The sequence below is a fragment of the Zootermopsis nevadensis genome, unplaced genomic scaffold (genome assembly GCF_977971745.1).
Source record: "Zootermopsis nevadensis isolate Lab colony 2312 unplaced genomic scaffold, Znev_1.0 Znev_ptg000001l, whole genome shotgun sequence".
NCBI classification, from domain to species: domain Eukaryota; kingdom Metazoa; phylum Arthropoda; class Insecta; order Blattodea; family Termopsidae; genus Zootermopsis; species Zootermopsis nevadensis.
The window spans coordinates 20,754,311-20,775,550 of record NW_028259133.1 but is presented as its reverse complement, the minus strand read 5'-3'; the positions used below and the strand labels follow the sequence as shown (position 1 = coordinate 20,775,550).

Sequence of the window (21,240 nt, the reverse complement as noted above, 5' to 3'; positions counted from 1 at the left end):
AAAACGGGGGCCAAGTTTTGTGTCAGCTGGAATTGAGTTACATTGCATTGCCGCAATACGTCGTGCAGCTGTGATGTGAAGGTTGCGTATCTCTGCAGGGTTTTTAATTTTCACAGCTGCACTGCGAATTTGGTTGTCTTTAATTACGTTCTTCGGACGATTTAACAATTTTTAAAGATTTTTTAAAAAAAAATACTGATTGTTAACCTTTTTAACCCGAAACTTATCTGAATAATATTTAATAAATAATTCCGTACCGCAAAGAAAACACATTTCACCATTACAAAGATTAGCTGCTTAAGGAAATAATTGTTGTTTATAATTAGAATCTTACGAAACTCATTAGTGGGCCTACACTCTGTGGGTAAAATGCAGTTATTGATTCTTAAAGCAGGTGGTACATATAATTACCACTGGGTTTCAGAGGTCTCAAAGACTTCTCCAGCTATCTTTAGAAAGAGGAAACGAGACTTCTGTGGCGCCTCGCGTAGGCTGTATGCAGTACAGTTTGCGCTGCGGCAGGTCTACCTACTAGGCGGCGGACTGCATGGTGTCTTACGTTATTAAATATTCATGAAAGCGTGGCTCTTCGATGTGGCGTCCGCAGTGAACTAAATGCCTCGCCAAACAATTCTCTCCCCAGACTAAGACTACTCCGACTCCTATAAAAGCTGATCAATGTACATGTTCAGCAAAAAGTATGTAGTCCCTTAACAGATGTTCGGGTGGCCTGTATCCAGGGGATATTATGAGAACGTCATCTGATAAAGTGAGATTTCAGGTTTATTGCAGCGAGGGTCAGGCCGTGTAATATGTAAGAAATTTAGTCCTGATGATGGTGGCGGCAAGCACCTCTGAAACGTCGTCTGTAGGTTCTTTCGAAACGGTGGTTAACTCGGATATTGCAGAAGTAGGGATGTTGGTTATAATCTGTGTGGTCTGTTCATTGCTCAAGAGATGGTAGTGGAGTTTGGTACGGTCGATATATCGATTCTGCAGCAGACACTGTGGCGCCATCTATTGACATGAAAAACTTTGCTTAGTTATGCGGATCTTCCGCTAGATATCACTACAACGTTTATATGTGGAGAGATTTCTTTGACTCAGACAAAAATAGGTGAGATTTAAGGTTCTGACGGCGGTGAAGTCGATATTGGTGTGTACCACCCACCATGTGGATACCTGCGTTTGAGAGGAACATACTGCCTCCATCTTCAGGACTGGTTTTGTAAAAAGGTATTGCATTTTTTACCAGATAAGCTACGATCAGCGTCTCTCGAAAGACTTTTTAAGACTGGACTGTAAATTGTTGTAATTTTTCGTATTTTCCATGAGTTCTACAGGAATATATTGGTAGGTTAACTTAAAATAGGTCAATTCCACTTCGTTCCACGTCCGTTTTAAGTTTATTCTTTTTAATATTGTCTTATCATCTCTGTGTCAATGTTCAAAGCGCACGTTTTCTGTGAGGTTTTGTCATAAAAGTTTCTCATGCATTTTTTGTATCAATCCTAGTCTAGTCGCATGCCCAGACTGCGCTATTAACGATGCTACGTACGAGTATAATAGGTGAGCTGCTACATTGACCAAGTCTGTCGTCATTTTAGCCTTCGTAAGCCCGGAGATGTCTGCTGGATGTGACATTTTCTCACGTGTTCATTTCCTTTTGGCACTGAGCTGTAAACGAAACCAGCTATAAATGAAGTTACCTCCGGTGATACGTACTACGTCAATCCGAGACGGAAATTACGTAAGACCATTTATGGCGACGTCATTTCTCTGGAAGTTCAATCAAGAGTTCCAAGACACTGGCCGTCAATAGGTCAGCTGTCCGCTTGTGCGTTTCTCGATTAACTCTTTAAATCACAGTGGTAACTATATGTACCACTAAGATTAACAATCAATAAGTCTGCATTTATCCCACGGATTGAAAACAGCGATTATTTATTTAAACAGCGTTAACCAGTTGATCTATGTAATGGTGAAGTGTTGTGTTTTCTTCGCGGTACGGACTGAGTTCTTACGTAATATTTATACGAGCTTCGGCTTCAAAGGATTAACCAGTTAATCTTTGTAATGGTGAAGTGTTGTGTTTTCTTCGCGGTACGGACTGAATCTTTAAGCGAACTTCGTTTTCGAAGGGTTGATGGATTTGCGGATTTTTAGTCTGCGCTGGATGTACATCGGCATATGGAACATCGCACTGCGTAAACAAATATAAATTTCATGCGCTCCTAACAGCAGTAGGATCGACAGAAAATGAATACGCGCACAGCCCATGTTTAATGTGAGGAATACAGAAACAGCTGAACAGTTCTATATTTGGACTTCACGGTTATGAAATACGGATCTCGTGGCCTTATAAATATCTCGCTTTCAGCAGAAGATGATTGATTACAGGACCCACTTATGGTCTATGTTTATATCAGCTGTAACTGAAAGTCTCCAGAGCATTATAAGAGCCCGCCATTGGAGGCTTTTCCGTGCAAGAGGGATATATTACACGCCGTTTCAGTCTGTTTAAGTTCCATTTTAATATTATCCTTCCATTTTTTACTCTTTCAGGTTTTCCATAGAATTTCCCCCTCTTTTGGTCGACGTAATACTTTGAGGTGTGCTAATGATGAAGTTACTAATTATGTAATATTCTCCAGTCTTAACTTTCTTTCTCAAATTTCCTAATTTTCCGTTTAGAAATTCTTAACTATTTTTTTTTAGTGGTTTTTGGTAGAATGAAGAATACGGAGATTGAATCTAAAGAATGGAACTCAGATCCATCGTTATTTAAGATTATTCACGTATTTTGACAACGTTAAATCAACTGTGTATGTGATTTAGCGTTGGAAGATGGGTAGTAGGTAACTGCGTGAGCTGCCAGTTGCACACCGCTCTAAAAAATGTGCCGTTCAACAGATCTTTGCGCTTGTTAAGTTGGTAGCCTTGACATGTGGGTCGCTTTTCGCGTTACTGAAATTTTTCACGGTAAAGTTACCTTCTTGATAAGAGAGACGGTGTAAGGTGCAATGAGGGGCTTTCACTCCTTGGATTCCTACGCGCCACATCTGGCTAAAAATCAATCGGGCCGACTGACGAGGGCTGCAGTACCGAGAGAAGAAGATGATTTCCCCTCAGCATCCTGAAGTAACAGACAATAGAAGGAGTTTTTTTCTCGAGTTCTTCAGAATCCGATAAAATGTGTCGGGATATCTATGTCTGAAGATTTCACATGAATTCAAATATCTTACTCTTCTGTATCTGTGGTTTAAGACTGATTAACATTATTACCAAATTTTTCTGAAATTTTAGTAAACAGCAATTTTTTGTTGCGGAAAAGTTAACTTGTCCCTGCCTTTACCTCGCCATGAAAAGGTGCATTATTTTCCTCGACACGTGGAGATAAACGTGTCGTTACACAAAATAGTAAAAACAGCAGTTTGCGATAATTGTCTCGAATTGAAATGAAAACTTCGACGATTTCATTCTATGCTTGCTTCAGGCTTGTAATTTCTGTGCATTTGTATATTTAACATTTTGGTTTTGGTTACCTATTTGATGAAAATTATTTTAAGAAAGCGTTTCGTTCTTTCCAGGTGTGAAACGATGATTGGTTTCCTCGATGGTTAACGATTTGAGAACACCTTGACAGGAAGGCCTACTCAAGCAGACGACAAGACGAAAGCAGTTTCTCGCATTCGACGAGAATTACGTCTCGCTCAGTACGAGACCTAGTTCTCCCCTCCCCCTTCCGCTGGTAGCTAGCGACTGCACTCGATTTCTCGCCATTCAGTTACAGGCAGGCGCAGAAGCGCTAGCCGTGGAGAGACGTTGTAGACGATGAGGGATATGGTTAGCAAGATGGCCGAGCTAAAGTTCGAAGCTCCATTGGCACAGTTCGAGGAAACAGAAGATTGGGGAGTAATGCCAGGAGAGTTCCAGCAACACCAGATGACATCCACATCTATAACAGGGAGTGAAGACAATTTCATTCATCAAGACGCAAGAAATTCGAACAACTTCAACAAGGAAGCTGCTTTAGGAGGCCTATTGTCAACATCAACAAACAATGGAATTGTAGTGTTACCACCACAGTTAAGCCAACAGTTGAATGACAATGACGCAGTGTTACAAACTGCACAACAGTTGTCATCTCCAGAGCAGAAGTCGATACAAGTTCAGAATCTGCAGCAGCAAAATATCGTGGGGAATCCCCCTCATGTTGGGGGCGGTGGTGGTGGCGGAGGATCAGAAGTTTCGTCAGTAGCCGATAACTTCACCGAGACCTTCTCTGGATCTTTGGAGGACCTTGTCAACACTTTCGACGACAAGATAACACGTTGTTTCTGCAACTATGACGAGTCTGTGGAGAAATTAGCACCGGTCCAGGTTCGAACCCAGGAGGAAATTATGAACGAATGCCAGTGAGTATTGCTATTTTTATTTCAATTTTAGTTGTTACCAAGATCCTTTGAGGTGGTTTAGTTCGTTTTTAAACAAACCGTAATTAATTATATAGAAACGCGATTGTTTGGTTATGTTTCCAGTTTCAGAAAAATATGCACGAAAGCGCTTCAAGTATTTGAACCAAAACACACTTTAATTTGAATATGAGTAAACTTTTCTGAACCTCCTTCTGACTGTAATAAATCTTATTAAATTTTGGATTGTTATTGTTGCAAGTCGAGTCTTTGGCACATTATTGTTTGTATGTGGGCAATTACGATACATTTATAAATAACAATTATTTTTAAACGTAATAATCAAGGTTCGAGTTGCACAATATTCCCTTTGTTTCTTTTATAATAAAAAGTGAGAATAAATGAAAACATTTTTGTGAGAAAATTTGTCAAGAATGGAAAAATGTCATAACCGACTGTTTTCATTATTGGCCTCGTCTGACACTTCGATAAATGAGATGAATTGTTGGACCTGTTTATTTGTGATGAAAATATCTTTAGTGGTTTGAGCATATATTAGTTCGATTACATTAGAATTTTCGTGGTCATTGTATTTAATTGTAGTAATTTCGAAATATCGTATTTGTTTGGCTGATTTCTGTTCTGATCTTTTTAAGACTGTCGATAAGTTCTTTACGATATGGATGTAATGTTTTTTTTTTTTAAAAAAATCAGTTTCTGTTACTGATTTTAAAACAATTAATAGATTATTTTTTCATTGTTTATAGGTCTTGCTAATGGTGTAATGACAAGTTTTTGAATATTTTGTGGATCAAGAATTAAAACGTTTTGCAATCAATTAAACTGAAATTAATAACAGAGAAACAGTGAATTTATCTATGCATATGGAACCCCCCCCCCTTTTTCAGAAAATATGACTATAATAACATAAAAAAAATTAGCGTTCTGACAAAAAACATTGCCCCTTCAGCAACAATTTTTTTTAATTTTTTTTTTAAAACACCTTGACCTCCTTTGTGGTCTGTGAAGTTCTCGCCATTGTGTTTAAAGAGCCCTTAATGACAAAAGCGTGTATCTGGTGTTTGGAAACCCCCCCCACCCCCCACCCCACTCTCACAAGCCCTGAGGCGTTTCGACGTATAAATAAGAAAGATTTCGTAATGGAAAAATCAACATTTACGTCAATAGCATCGTTTTGTAATTCAGTAGGCAAGACTTTCAAAACGCGACTCGAGTGAAGCCCTGATTTGATACTGGAATAAATTTACATATTTTTGTTTTTACATTTTGACTGTTTTTAAATCAGAATGTTTAATATAACTTGGGGGAATTATGGATGTCGTCTGGGGTCCTGTATGAATTAAGGATATAAACGATGATGAGATGACCGAGGGAGGAGTTGTTTGTTAAATGACGCTACAAGGAGACTTGAAGCGTTTAAACTTAAATTGTTGATAACCTTGCATTGTAAATTGTATTCTTTTCGATATTTCAACAGGTCGATTTTTTTTGAATGGATAATTTGTTATGCCGCAGTGTCAAGGTCATCGCGAACTTTTCATTTAGGATGTGTTTTGTAGAAAGGGCTTTAGTCGTGAAACATCGCAAGGATCGAAATTAGCTTTGTGCTTGTCTTTGAAATGATCTTTGGCGTTTTAACAAAATGGCGTATTTTTACTGTTCGTGTTTTTAATGACGTAAACAAAAGGCTTCTTAAATATAATAATAAATATTACCTAGGAACGACATCTACTTGTTGAAAATATTAGGGAAGAATTTCGAATTGTTGTGTCAATTAATAAGTCTGTCGGAAGTAATGAGTAGAATGTTTGTAAAGAATGCCTCAAAACCGAATCTTAAAAAGCCTCTGTGTTATTAGAAAATAGGTAATGTGTAAAGTACAATGTGTAGTGTTTATTAATACATCAGATATGCAAATATTAACGCTAATAACAGGTAATAATGTAATTTGTGTTGCTCAAAATAAGTTATGCATACGTATTTGTTGGACTCTGGTCCTTGAGTATTACAGAAGCAGACAAGTAACAGCAAAAGATCAAAGGTTATTTACAAACGCAGTTAAAACGATAAAAGCTGATTTCTTGTACAATAATGGGTGTTGACTTGCAGAACGAACTTTAAGTGGGTACGAGCTTGTGGTGTATTGTGCAATGAACCATTTAAAACCCTTTGTTAACCTTTAATAATGAGTAACTGTTTATTTTGTGTAATGTGTTTTGAGTGATTATTAACAATGAACAGCCATTGTTTTCGTAGTGGTCTTGTAGTGGTCAAAATGTTTGTGTAATTTGATTTCGGGAGCCACGGTGGTCTAGCGGTTAAAACGCTGGCCTTGTAATCCTGGGGTCTCGGGTTCGAATTTATAACTTGTGTTGGGCAAGGCCGTGGTCTAGGCAACACGGAGTTTTCCTCCGTGGCATCCCAACAATTACTCCATTCACACACAGAAGAAGGCAATGGCAAACCACTCCTGGATCATCTGCCAAGAACGTATATGAACAGGTTCCAGTCCGAGAAAAGGATGGAAGGATCCTGTTCATATGGACCTGTCGTCAGACAGAACACTAAATAATAATAAAATAAATAAGGACTGAATTATTAAATGCTATTTCGACGAGCTCCGGTTTTAAAGGGTTATACACGGGACGCAAGGAAAATTTATGTTCATTTCTCGTCACTAGACTGCATGCCAAAATATTAACAGGCCAAATGAGATTCAAAAGAAATCCACGTAAAATGTGGCAGAGCTTAGGAATTTTCAGTTACGCTGTCGTAATAAGACTCACAAGGCTGTTGTAATTTTGCTACTTTTTTCGTATGGGCGTGAAACTGTTTTAACACAAAAGACGATTTGTAGTGTTTCGAGAACAGTTTGTTGAGGTGGGACCTTGTCGGAGTAAAAGACGCAGTGATTGGCTGGGCGTGTAGCATGGAATCTCTTACCCAGCTGAGCGACTATCAGCTTCTCTATAAGGACAGAGTTGTAAAGCTGCAGTCTTACCCCTAGATGCAGTAGGAAACCGTCCTTTGGTTCTCTCTTCGTGTCTTTGTTATCCTCAAGGTCATTTCCGGGCAACCGATTTTTAAGTGACCGCCTGCCTTCTGTGGTCTCGAGGCGGGGAGGGGGGCGAAGCAGCAACTTCGCCTCATTCCAGTACATTCCTCAGTTCTCGGTTTCGTCTGAAACGGTTCATCAGTTCCTCAAGCCTAAATTAGCCGTATTTAACAATATGAAACAGAAATCTTCTTTGGAAGCTGATAGTCGCTCAGCCGGTCAGTTCTTGTCTTATGGAATGTCATCGTTCCCGTCTCGAGCAGCATGAATCCAGTGCGCAATTTTTTTCCCCTTCAAGGTCAACTTTTATGCAATTAAATGTAACTTTTAAATAAATTCACTTCACATTCGATGGTCTAAGAAGATTTCAGATCGTATTTGATGATAGGCCTAGATGTTAGGATTATGAATTGAGAGTCGGGTAGGAAGAAAGGAAGTGGTCGTGGCGTGTTTCAAATCTTTAAATCCCGATGCCAGTTGTATGTCGCAACTGCTTCAACAATCAGTAAATCTGTATTTTGTGTATTTATTGGTTTTTACGATCATTTCCTTAAACAGCGTTAACCAGTTGATCTATGTAATGGTGAAGAGTAGTGTTTTCTTCGCGGTACGGACTGAATCTTTAAATATTATTTAGACGAGCTTCGACTTCAAATGGGTAATTGATTATTAAGTAATTATAATTTTTTTCCTTAAACGGCGTTAACCAATTGATCGAAGTAATGGTGAAGTGAGGTGTTTTCTTCGCGGTACGGACTGATTTCTTAAATATTTATACGAGCGTCCGCGTCGAATATCTGTATGGAACGAAATGCTGTAAAGGGACAGAAGGAACGTTGTTGGAGTCATACCTCGAACCTGTGTGTTATTTGGACGTGCTGCCTCGATAAACATTTGTATCCGTTGGTCTATATTCACCGAGAAATGCTGTCAGCACTTAAGAAAATTTATCGGTGAAGGTAAAACACTCAGTAAGCAGATGTATCAGAAGTAATGTTACTTTGAGCACAGGGAGACATGCCTGGTGCTACCCTGCTCCTGTCAAAACGTTGGAGAACGTTGAACCTCGTGCCAGACCACTCACTCAGTGGATTTGTGTTCATTTGGAACACAAATCGTACGACTCTCGGATCAACACTATGGCAGTGTGATTCAATGCCGACATTGTACTGGCGTGTAAACAAAAGACGAAAGGATCCCGGCTGTGTAAACCCCGCGTGGTTTGCCGTGTCTTCCCAGTAGATGGTGTTGGAATATCGTATCGGGAAAACCTTTTAGCTTGGCGGTGAATCATGTAGTTCTAGCCGGGAACCCGAAAATAGCATCTGCGTTCAACTTTATCAGTGGACGCACTTTGTTACGCGTGTACCGAGGTATTTTAGTCAGTGTCATGACAGGGTGGACGACCATGGTTCAATTTCCGGCGGGGGTATGTGATTTTTCTCGTAGCTGCCGCGTTCAGATAGACTGTGGGGCTTGTACCCGGGTCTGTAGCCCCCACTACAAGGCACGATGCCCCAGTTATACGATCGGTTGTCGTGTATTTATTTACTTTTCGTAATGTGTTACCAAGAGCCACGGAGGTCTAGCGGTTAGAACGCTGGCCTTGTAATCCTGGGGGTCTCGGGTTCGATTCCCGGCGGTGCCCGAATTTATAACTTGTGTTGGGCAAGGCCGTGGTCTAGGCAACACGGAGTTTTCCTCCGTGGCATCCCAACAATTACTCCATTCACACACAGAAGAAGGCAATGGCAAACCACTTCTGGATCATCTGCCAAGAACGTATATGAACAGGTCCCAGTCCGAGAAAAGGATGGAAGGATCCTGTTCATATGGACCTGTCGTCAGAGAGAACACTAAATAAATAATATAAGATACCGTAGTGAAAGTTTTTAACATTGTTCCAGTCAAACAGCGTTTGATGAGCGTGGGTTGAGGTGATGTAGCTCTGACACGTCTGTCTGTACTTAGGCTGTTACTAAATATTGCCATTCCGGATGTGCGTTATCCATTAACAACAAGAAGCTGAGATAACAGAATGGCCAGTCAGCATCGGGCTACTTGAAATGCCAAAACTCTGACGTTGCTACGGAACGCCACTGTCAGATGTTTCTTAATCTGTAAGTCCCAAGATTAGAACTCTTCTCGGAGTCCGTCTTTTAAGACTGATAATTTCCGTGGTTTTCTGCAGTCCATCATGGCGTCTTTTGATGCTGTATAATCTGAGATATTGACAGCGTTGGTGAATGAAGCGTGATTGTGGTGAGATTTCAGGCTCTCACGACGGCGAGTATGAGGATGGTTTTTTTTCATGGATGTTGCGTCAAGTCTGCTGGAAGGTTACCGACGTTTCAGAAGTGCTTGCTGCCGCCATGATGAGGAAGATATGAAACGCTGGTAAACTTCTACCAGACTGTTAGGATCAACATCCCAGAATACATCCATATTCAAACCATTTATTGATTAAGCTCTCTTTTGTGTAAATTTTCTCCGGTTTCTTGTCGCTTCATTCATTTTGTGTTTCATAATGTTTTCCTAAGCACCCTGTTGTCAACCGTCCCCAGTCTGTGTTTTTGACGTAAATACTTCTATAAGGAAGGGTCATTCGGCGAAAAAGGGAAACAATGGTTACCTACGAAACGTCATCTATTTACTCGGCATTTTTGTTACCTAGGAAACGTTACATTTCATTACTTTACATTACATTCAGCTACCACAGACCCATCTTAAGCGTAACTCGTAATTCAAGTTAAATAAGCAATGTCTTAATCAAACTTTACTCAATTGTAAAGCATGTATAAAGGAAATATTTAGAATAAAGCCAATATATAAACTTCCTTTCCGTATAGACGTATTTACGTCTAATTCTCCGGAACCGTGGTTCCACTGACAACTTTTTCCTCAAGTAGTGTTCGGTAGTTGTGTCGTTAGAAGATAAATATTAAATATTCTGAATAATCTGTGACTACAGCAAATTTACACTGAAATGTTAAAAGGTCGTCTTTTGGTCCAGCCACTTAGTTGTAATTTTACACGTCAGGTAGACCGTGTTTACGAAGAAAATCCACATCAGATTTACAGCGCTCGGCTGCCGTCATTATTTGCGTGGTATATTTGAAATTTATTCTGAGGCTACGTTTGTTTGTGAATCGAATTAATGTTGTTGACTTAAGTGCCTTGGAGTATAATTCTATTACGCGTGATGGATATGCTTGCCCGTGTTTATTACATGCAGAGCGCGTGGGATGGCTTTACTGAGAATTTCAACTTGTCTTGATCAGTAGTTGTGTCTGAAACAGATGTTACGTGTGTGTAAAATTTGGATTTATCTATCCCTCACGGTAGGTTTTTGAATGACGAGATAAAACACATGCTCGAATTTGGAATACATTTTTTCAAAGTGCTAGCTGCCCTGTTGTATTTTTTGTTGTTACGAAAATAGGAAAATGATATCAAAGTGGGTCACACTTAAATACAGTCTGAATATGTGGTCTGGCTTTATTTGGCTCTTGAGAACACGGCAATGAACCTTAAGATTCCATAGAAGGCCGGGAATATACAATCTGAGCAGATTCCAAAAAATGACTCTGCCCCATGTAGTTAGATTTGTAGTGGAGTGAAGTTTATTTTCACCAGAATCTACTTGCAATATTGTGACGGTTGTCTGCTTGGCTATAGGTTCCTCCGAAACGTCGGAAAACACGTAGAACAATATTGGTATTCTGGCTTGCGACCCCGTGAACACTTGTGAGTAGCAACGTTTTGGAAGGTCATAGGGTTCCATCTTCAGGACTTCACCGTTGCGAAAACCAGTCACATAGAAGACTCTCTCTCCAGAGTAGATGGAAATTAGAGGTTGTTCTGAAACGCTGAAAACAACCAACAAGTGTACACATTGTTTTACCCAGAAGTTAAAAATCATTCGCCATGAAAAACCTTGTCTAACACCCGGTGACGGTTAGCAGAACGGTGTAGGAGATGTTTGTGTGTTGGGTAGTAACACTAGCAGTGCGCAGGATAGCCGAAAGCTGCATGCATGGATCAATAGACCTGCCAGCATCTACCCCTCGCGATGTCTCCTGCCTGCATACCACCAAATTCAGTGGTTCCTTTTTGTGAAGGGTTTTTAAAGCCAAGGGAAACTAGTTTCGGCCCCTAGCAACGGAGTACAAAAATACTTATAGCTTCTCCTTATTTATTCTTTAAGGAACCCGAAATGGTTCGTAACATGTTTACGACAGCATCTGTTATACCATAACTTAGGCCAGTTGAATCCATTACGCTCCCTCAGAATCTGTGTGTTTAAGAACTCATTGTCCTCCCATCAGCTCCTGGGTCTGCAAGGTGACATCTTGATTAAAATTTTCTATTCGTGTGTCGCCCCTTGTAACAGACTACACTGGGAATCGACCCAGAATACATTTATCTTCATACTAATTGCCGTGAGAACCTCAAATTTCACCGTATCGTGCTGTGATCTGGGCATTTGAACAAATTTCGAATTTGGAAAAGGCCGTCATTACTCGAGAGCAGTGGTGGAACACGTCGGTGTATGTCGTGAAACGCCACTGCTCTGCGGGAGCATAGTTTGGGTATCACTGCCTCCGGGTGAGAAACTACGTTTCAGACCCACAATTAAGCCTGTGAGAATGACGTAATCGAATTTCTCCTCCTTCGTAGAAATAAGAAGAAATATCCTGATAGCGTGTTGAGATTAGTCTGCGGGAATTTTATCATTTTTTTACGTACAGAACTTGTAAAACTTTTGTTTACTCGAAACGAAAAACGAACTAAATTGTTTTGTGCATGACCTCGCCCACTGGGTCAGAACGCCCCTCTAGATTTCTAGATCGATTCTTCGCGGAGTTTTTTGCTTCGTATATTAAATGCATGGCGCAAAACACAGCCATACTCGTTTGTAGCTGGGACCTTGAGTCCTGCTTGTACGTAATGTAAGCTTTTATAACTGGTTTGGTTTGATGTAGGCGTATTTCGCCAAAGTACTTATGTACTCATAGCAAGCTCGTCTTGGATCTCGTATTATTCCTTTGTTTGTACACGTATTATCCCTTTCAAGTCCGAAGATCATCTAGTCTTTAAGAATCCAGTCCGTACCGCGAAGAAAACACAACACTTCACCATTACAAATATATACTGGTTAACGCTGTTTAAGGAAATAAACGCTGTTTATAATGAACACGCACTGCGTACATAATATTTAAGAATTCAGTCCCTACCGCGAAGAAAACACAACACTTCACCATTACAAAGATCAACTGGTTAACGCTGTTTAAGGAAATAATCGCTGTTTATAATGAACACGCACTGCGTACATAATATTTAAGAATTCAGTCCGTACCGCGAAGAAAACACCTCACTTCACCATTACAAAGATCAACTGGTTAACGCTGTTTAAGGAAATAATCGATGTTTATACCGAGAATCATAGTTCGTCTGAATAATATTAAGAACTCAGTCCGTACCGCGAAGAAAACAGCTCACTTCACTATTACAAAGATCAGCTGGTTAAGGAAATAATCGCTGTTTATTGTAAGAATTATATGCAACCCATAAATGCACTGTGTGGGCAGATGCAAAGTTAATGATTATTTAAACAGGTGGTGGGTGCATTGTCTCCATTTTCACGGCTGAAGATGGAGGCAGTTTGCTCCTCAGAAACAGTGGTATGTGTAATAACTTACGTCTGCACGGAATTACAACCCATAAGACCAGCATTGACGTATTTATTAAACTGAGCAATTATCATACACTTTTGTTTACGTTGTTTAAGTTTTAGCAACTTTTGCGTCTTCTCATATAAGAAACATGATTAAATAAAAGTTTATTAATAAAAATTGTAATGTCGCTTAGGCAGACATGTAATACATCACAGTTTTTAAGCCAAGATTGAAGTTATGTATTTTTTTGGCATGACGTAACGTTTTCATGTCATTATTATTCGAGATTTTCAGAACTAACCTGTGCCAAGAAAATCCCGTCTGGGTACGAGACTACTCATATTTTTGGTTGTTCGTAACTTGGATGTGGGCCCGCTGTTAGAACGCGTGATCTGTGATTTGTCCTGTCTGATGTCCGTAGGATTCACGCGAACTTTCGAGCCCCTTAAGAGAAGTTCCCTGACCGAATATAAACATTCACGATACTTGAAATGTTTTTTTAAAATTTTCAAGTGTTTTCTCCCCATGTAATAAAAGTGCAGATAGAATCCAGTGGGTAGATACGAATAAATCTGCCGGAACCTGAAATAGATCCTTCAATTCGTCCAACACCTCCACTCCACCATGCGTCTTTGTGGCGTGGTCCTTAAACAAAGGTAGTTGGAGGATCGCTTTTGTATTGATCGAGATTGGTCGACTGTGGCGCCGAACCGCTCGCCTCATTAAGTTCCATCATCAACCACGAACATTCTCATCAGTGGATCGCATGTGGTAGAGACTTTGGGGTGTATCGAAAACACTAACCCTTTGTAGTTTCGCCTAAATAGGTTATATAACCTGCTCGCCGTAAATTGCTCTCATACCCCGTGTTCGAACTGCGAATCATGTCTGCAAAATAACTGGTGCAGGTTAAAGGATCTCACGCTGTAGATGTAATTTGACGGTCGGGTAAAGGAGGGTGAGTTGGTCTGCAGTTAAATAACCTTTATTTTACATTCGCTGGCACGGTGCGGGGGTGTTTGGGGGCAGAAGGGGGTGGGGTACATACCTTTATGTCAGGGCTGATCCGACTTCATTTTGTTTAAATACGCTGGCCTTGTAATCCTGGGGTCTCGGGTTCGAATTTATAACTTGTGTTGGGCAAGGCCGTGGTCTAGGCAACACGGAGTTTTCCTCCGTGGCATCCCAACAATTACTCCATTCACACACAGAAGAAGGCAATGGCAAACCACTTCTGGATCATCTGCCAAGAACGTATATGAACAGGTCCCAGTCCTAGAAAAGGATGGAAGGATCCTGTTCATAAGGACCTGTCGTCAGACAGAACACTAAATAATAATAAAATACAGAAACTGCCGAATTTTGTTGAAAACTAATGAAAGCTGCCTTCTTCAGTCGGGGTTTTGTTAAATTGACACTGTGTCCTGTTTCTGAGGATTCTAAACTCGGACTTTATACGTTTTACGAGACCTTTCAGTATTCTCCATGACTCAGTTCCCCCCCCCCCCCGGTATTTAATGTGAAATACAGGACGAGTTTGTAAAGTAGCCTGTGTTCCGCGGGCCGCTAGTGGTCCGCTGAACAACTAGTATCACGAACAGCAGTGTGAAATGAAGTTAATAAAACTGCACATACAAGTGTGAAGATGTGTTGTGGCGCCACGTTATCTGGTAGAAGATTACCGACGTTTCAGAAGTGCTTCCTGCCTCAATTGTGAAGCTCCGCGAGTGATAATGAAGGCAAAAAAGCACTCTTGAGACGTGTCGGCAAACTTTTATCAAACTACGCAGCGCAAGATCTTAAAAAGACAACATCATCTTCACGTTCGTGCCATGAGAACCTGAAATCTCACCCAGTAAAACAACGCATTGAGCCAGTGTTTTCGTTCGGGTGGCATCCCTGAACTCGTGTCTGGCGTCTGCGTCTCCTGGCGTCCAGCTGGATCGATGTCCACGGCGTCGGCCCTGCATAGCGTGATGACATGACACTGTAAAAAAAAATCTATATTTTGTTTTAATTTAAATGCTTAATAACTTCCCTAAGTACCACGTGTGGTAATTAATAAATTATACAAACATGAATCTTGGACTTGCTACGAACTTAGCTAAGTAGAATTATTCTTAAGAAGCTAACAGGTACTCATAAATCCATTGTGATCTACTTTGATATTATCTTACCATATATGCTTAGGTTTATCGAGTGGTCTCTTTACGATTTCAGACCAAAATTTTGTACGCATTTCTTATACGTGCTAAGTGTTTTTCCTATCTCGCCCTCTTTGTTTTAATTACTGTCATGATATTTGGTGAACAGTAAAATGTTTTGAAGTTTTCTGGTATGTAACTACGTTCCTCTGTCTAGTCTGCAGTTAACTGCTCGATTCAGAGAGACTTCGGTCCCAAGTCCTTAGTACATCAGTCCTAATTTCGCACTCGTACAAAAGAAGAGATACGATGTAGTTTTTTTTATATTTTAATAATCTTTAAATTTTAGATATGACAAGGAGAGACGAAGTGTTCTGCATTTAATCTGCTGTTGACTCATTCATGAATGGGACGATACAGCTTGTCCTTGTTTGTTCTGTATTTTTCGTAAGTCCCTCTGAGTCACGAACTCTCGTTCCGAGTCTCGTAAATTACGCAACATTATCTGGGGAAGTCTGTTGAGACGAGTACAAGATTACAGGAGACACTTTTGACTCATCGGTTTAAGTAGGCAAGGAACAGAAAGTTTGGACAGCAGCCAACCCCCCCCCCCCCCCCAACCCCCACTAATGACTGCTTGCCAATGTGTCAAATGCAAGGGATTAATGACTGCGGAGGAAATATGAAAAACTGAACGCAAGAAGATGATACTTAATACTAGATGTCGTCCTGGAATAAGTAATAAATTATTCGACACCTTGTACTCGAGTATAAATTTGAAAAAGGTAAAGTTCGGCCTGTACTTAACTTAGTACCACGCCATAAACACATGGGGTTAATGGGATTTAGCTCCACTCTTAACCTTGAATAGGAGACTGAGTTGGTTTCAGAGCTGGTCTGGACGAGAACCTCTGAAACGTCGTTAAACTTCTCGACCCAGAAGACAGCCATCTTCAGAACAAGTCTTTCCCTTGTCATCCATCCCACAGCCCACACGCAATGATGATTGGCGAAAGTTTGTTTTGAGTTTTGAATATAAAAACGCCTTGACTTAATCTGTGAACTCTGCTCGTTATTCTGGCTAGTAGAGATTAGTGGATATTGGACATGGAGGTACAGCTCCACGGACTCTAGGTGCAAGTGAGTAATCATCTAGTGCAGTGGTATTCAATCTGGGGTACGCGTACCCCCGGACACATCTTAGGGGGTACGTGAAATTTAAAGAAATATATTATTTTATGATAAACACTGAATAATCAGTAATGTAATTTATTTAATTTATTTTAGATGTAGATTATATACTATGTATAACTTGAATTATACACCAACAACTTTGGGGGTACAAAGTTGAAGAGAAATTGTATCTGGGGGTACGCGAACAAAAAAGGTTGAATACCACTGATCTAGTGGTATCATATGAGTACAAATTTTCTTTAGACGTCATCGTGCAATAAAGGCGTGCCCTTATGTTTTTCCAGAAGACGATTTATATATCCTTTATAGTTTTTACATTTCTCAGACGAACTTCCAGCAGATAAATACATTTCCTCTCATTTCATTTTCACATGTGAAAATATATTTAGTACAGAGGAGCGTACTGCATTATGTGTGTTGTGTTATACTCGTGTGTAAATAATGTATGGTCTGATACTTACTGAAATATACTACCCACGTGACCTGTCAGTGATAAACAAGCCAATATGTTGTGTTTAAACGTAGAGCTTTAAATTAACGTGAAACAAAGACTTTTAGAATTCGTGCAAGACAATGGCGTATCGGGCGTGATGTTTAACCACGACGTTTTGTTCCTGTAATGGCGGCTGGGACCCTTCCGTGTTTCCCAGACACCGAGTTTGTACGACCAAATTGTAATGACGAAGCCATATGGGGGATCTGCCCTGTGTCCAATTTAGGAAACCCCTAGAACGGGACCATAGGGTGTTACCTGATAATGTTTACTTTACATTGTGCGAAGTCGTGTCAAGCCTATAGGCCATTGAAACGAATTTTAAGGTACATTTACACACCCCTTCAAAGCCCAATGGTAAATATATGTCCCACCCCTTGTAACAATCAGTAACACTTCATTTTGTATTTATGTGTCGTATATGAATGTTACTGTAAACAGCGATTATTTCTTTAAACAGCGTTAATCAGTTGATCTTCGTAATGGTGAAGTGTCGTGTTTTCTTAGCGGTACGGACTGAGTTCGTAAATATTTTTAGGCGAGCTTCAACTTTCAAGAGTTGCTGCTTGTTTTAATGGGCATTGGATTAAACTGGCTCAGGATAGGTTCCCGGTTCCAGTTGTGGATTTTTCTGAATACGGTAATGAATCTTCGAATTTCATGAAGTGGGATGATCTGAACATCTGAACGCTGTTGTACGCTGATAATGTTTGAAAAATTAAATGTGAATAACTCGCGTTCTGATTTTCTGAAATTGTAATGAAGCGAGGAGATGATTCTAGAGACGCAGATGTGTTTGTGTCTTGATTACGTATTCATTTGTTGTACAGGCACCAGGCGGTCCAGTAACGGATCTCTGCAAAAAAAAAAAAAAATGCTGAATAGAACATTTCTTTGTTGATGTCTAACTGATGCGTGCAGGATATGAACAGCTTTGTCGTGAATATTGGTTTCCCCTTCTTTTGTTTTGGGAACGTAATACTGTCTTTCCTGGTGCATTTGTAAGTCATGCATTGACAGAAAGGGCTTCGACTCTGAACAAAGATAATGTAATGCCCATAGACAGGCTTTCACTTCGCTTCCATATTAAATTTGTCATAAAACATCGCCCATAAAAATTGCAGCCCGCGCCTCTGAGTCATTACCGATTTGTTTTAGTTTTTATAACTTTTGTTAATAAAATTATTATTCTTTATTTCAGCATTGGTTTAAAACTGTGTAGATATTCTATTAATTAGTCTTGTCACAAGTTAAATTAAAATTTTCGTGTGAAATAGGGGACCTTTTTGCATAAGACAAACTTGGTTTTGTGACGTAAACCCGTGTGCCTGATTAGTCTTGGAAAAAATACTCGTAAAAAGTTAAAGGGACTTGTGATTAGGTTGGTAATGTTCCGTGTAATATTCGAATTGGAAGCAGGCCCTTCAAAACCTTTGGCCAGTAAACAATTCTGGAAATTAGAACATTCTTTCAAGAAATTTTCTAACAAGCTCTAATTACGGAAGTTGTCTGTGAAATCTTCACCTATTAAGACTGTTGTTACGAGGAAGCTAACAGGCCGGATGATGTAATCGACAGAACAAACTTGGAGCTGTTTCCGCTGTAATTGGTAGTCGGCACACGTCATGTTAACAACACATGTGCCCTTGTGTAACACAGACACGGCCCAGCGCCCTAGACACCGGTACTCGTGGTCTTACAGACCCTGAACTGAAAAGTGTTCGGTTCAGCGTACTGAGGAAAAGCAGGAACATGTTTTATTTAAAATTATTCTCTTTTTAACCGGAACTGCATTTACAAAGCAACCACTTCACGAATACTGACATGTTACTGATGATTTGGGCTACTAATGAGATGGTTTAAATAGTTTTATTTTCCTCAGGGACATAGGGCAGCGCGACCTTAACAATCTCATGTTATCATTTGCGAGTGATATCGATGAGAATACGCGTTTTTCCTCCGAGGAAGCCCTTATCTGCAGTGACAGCGTTACGAGCCACGAATTAATTCCGTGTGGATCGATCTGCCCCTCTGCGTGGTCTCTGCAGCTGCCTCAGAAAGCTACTTAGCAGGGAATGACGCACGTACGTCGTGTCCGGAATACCGATAAAGCAATTTCAGTTTCTTCTCACGAAGTAGACAATTAGGACGTACTCGTATGTACGCGTGTCCTTAAAAAATACGCACCCGAACGCAAGACGTGAGTGTACAACACTAAATCGCAACTTTGTATGTTTATAAAGTTTAAAGTCTCACATATTTACTAAATTACTCGAATGTGCAAGTTTTGCTTCAGAAGCTAATAGTCGCTCAGCGTGTTAAGAAATTTTCTATTGTCTATGGAACTGGAAGGTTTGTTACCGTCACCTGGACGCTCCTGAGCTAGATGAACCCTGTCTACTATAACGTAATATTTGTTTCGTTTTAATATTATCTTTTCATCTTTGTGCCTCTGAAGTAATTGTTTTTCTGATCTTTGGAAGGCATATGGAGAGTTCTTGCGAGCAGAACTTAAGAATTTAAAGATTTATTGTTTGTTAAATTCGAATTTTTGAATCTATGTGCTTCGTTACGTGTCGCGTTACTTGTCGAGCGGTAATGTTGTGTACCCCTGCCCTTTTTGTTTAATTTTGGAACCGATACGATTCAAATTTAAATTCAGGCGTCTCCTTTCTAACTGTGGGTACCCAGAAAGTTCTCTCAGTACAGTAGTCTCTGGAGCAGAAGTGCTCGGATATAAATGACAGCCATTTTTTACCCAATTTTCGCTCATTTCGGGCGGGGAAATTGTAATCGAACAATTTACACAATTAACCGCTGGCCACTGTCTGTCCAGTTGTGCAGTTATTATTTTACCTTTCAGCTGTTTATTTCGCCGATAACAAGGAGAAATTGGACAGCGCACAAAATACACACGATAACCTAGTTTAAAAAAGACTTGACTGATAAGCGTTTGTGGAGTCCTGTAATATTCCTAAACAAGATAACCGCTGCATTCCTCAGTGTTCGCCCTGTTCTAGAACCAGTCCCCCCTCTTCTCTTCCATACTTTTGAGGTATATTGTACAGGTTGTCCCAAAAAGATATGTACACACTGCTGACATATATAACGATTGTGTATACATTTTTGGGGCATGCTGTACTTATTATCCAGTGGATACCGAAAGCTCTTTCTTCGGAAATAAAGCTGCCACATCGTGAAACTCACCACTTCTGTCTGATGCCGATGTCAAGAACGCTCGACCCGTACAGGTGAATTAAAATCTAAAATATTTAATACTTTAAATAGCCTGTACGTTTATAGTTTTATTGTTGGTGAGAGATGGTCGAATTCTGCCCCCCCCCCCCAAAAAAAAAAAAATGTTGCTTGTGCGTAATTTAAACGCCAGTTATAGAATTTGTCGGCGCCCTACGTGTGTCTGAGTGACGTGTCACATAATGGCGACGCCGTATTTAAGCAAGGTGAAAAATAAAACTAATTTTAAAATTAAATTAGGATGGAAAAGTCTAAATTAGTAAACACTGGAGGCGTTTGCCACTAAAAAAATTTCCCATCACCTAATCATAACAGCCAGTGCAGCATCCATGACGTCATCACCAGCTGCTGAGCAACAGAAGAGATATGGCAGCTTCTTAAGTCCTTGTAGTATGTAGAATCGTGTTTTCTGGTACCGTCAAATGAGTTTCTTCAAGTCATCTTGTGCCTGATAATTTTCCCTGCATCATACGAGTTTGATGTGTAGGTTAGCGCAGCGGTAAACATCTGTAATTTTCACTCGGAAAATACCCGGTTACAATTACCGCTTATATTGACTGAGATTCTTCTTAGTTTTACTCAGTGTCTTAACAAGTATACCGGAATGGTACCTTAAAATCGGCCACGACTTTCTCAGTCAGTATTAACTACTCATCGTTCATAATAATGTTCCACTTTTAACCAACTCAGTGGTACAATTAATATAGCTCAGATTAATTTTTGCAGAGTTACATTTCGAGAACAGTGCAGATATGGAGTTAGCATTAAACAATATCTTATGTTCTTCGCGCATTCCCAGATTTTGTTATCCCCTCTTCGTCTTCAATTTCAATTCCTTTCCCCTTTTTCATCATCCGGATTTTACTTCTTTCAATCTCAAATGTCCTGACCTTCAAAATTGTTCGTTCTGGGTCTGAATGCTGCGAGATTGGAGAATAATCGATTTTGTTACATCGATAGATCGTAGGGGAGTATCGGAAACTCG

General features: G+C 40.0%; 2 protein-coding genes across 2 annotated transcripts in view; both read left to right on the top strand.

Moving 5' to 3' along the window:
* The window catches only part of LOC110833593 (dnaJ homolog l(2)tid, mitochondrial), a 35,399-nt gene extending 31,667 nt beyond the window's left edge, over window positions 1–3,732 (top strand). Inside the window, exon 6 of the mRNA XM_087346081.1 lies at window positions 3,591–3,732. The gene's annotated coding sequence lies outside the window, so the exon portion shown is untranslated. The remainder of the gene's footprint in view (window positions 1–3,590) is intronic.
* A 102-nt stretch (window positions 3,733–3,834) lies between these two features.
* Window positions 3,835–21,240, top strand: part of Unc-76 (fasciculation and elongation protein Unc-76) — a 35,894-nt gene continuing 18,488 nt past the window's right edge. Inside the window, exon 1 of the mRNA XM_022072236.2 lies at window positions 3,835–4,418. Coding sequence (XP_021927928.1) covers window positions 3,835–4,418 — 584 coding nt within the window. The remainder of the gene's footprint in view (window positions 4,419–21,240) is intronic.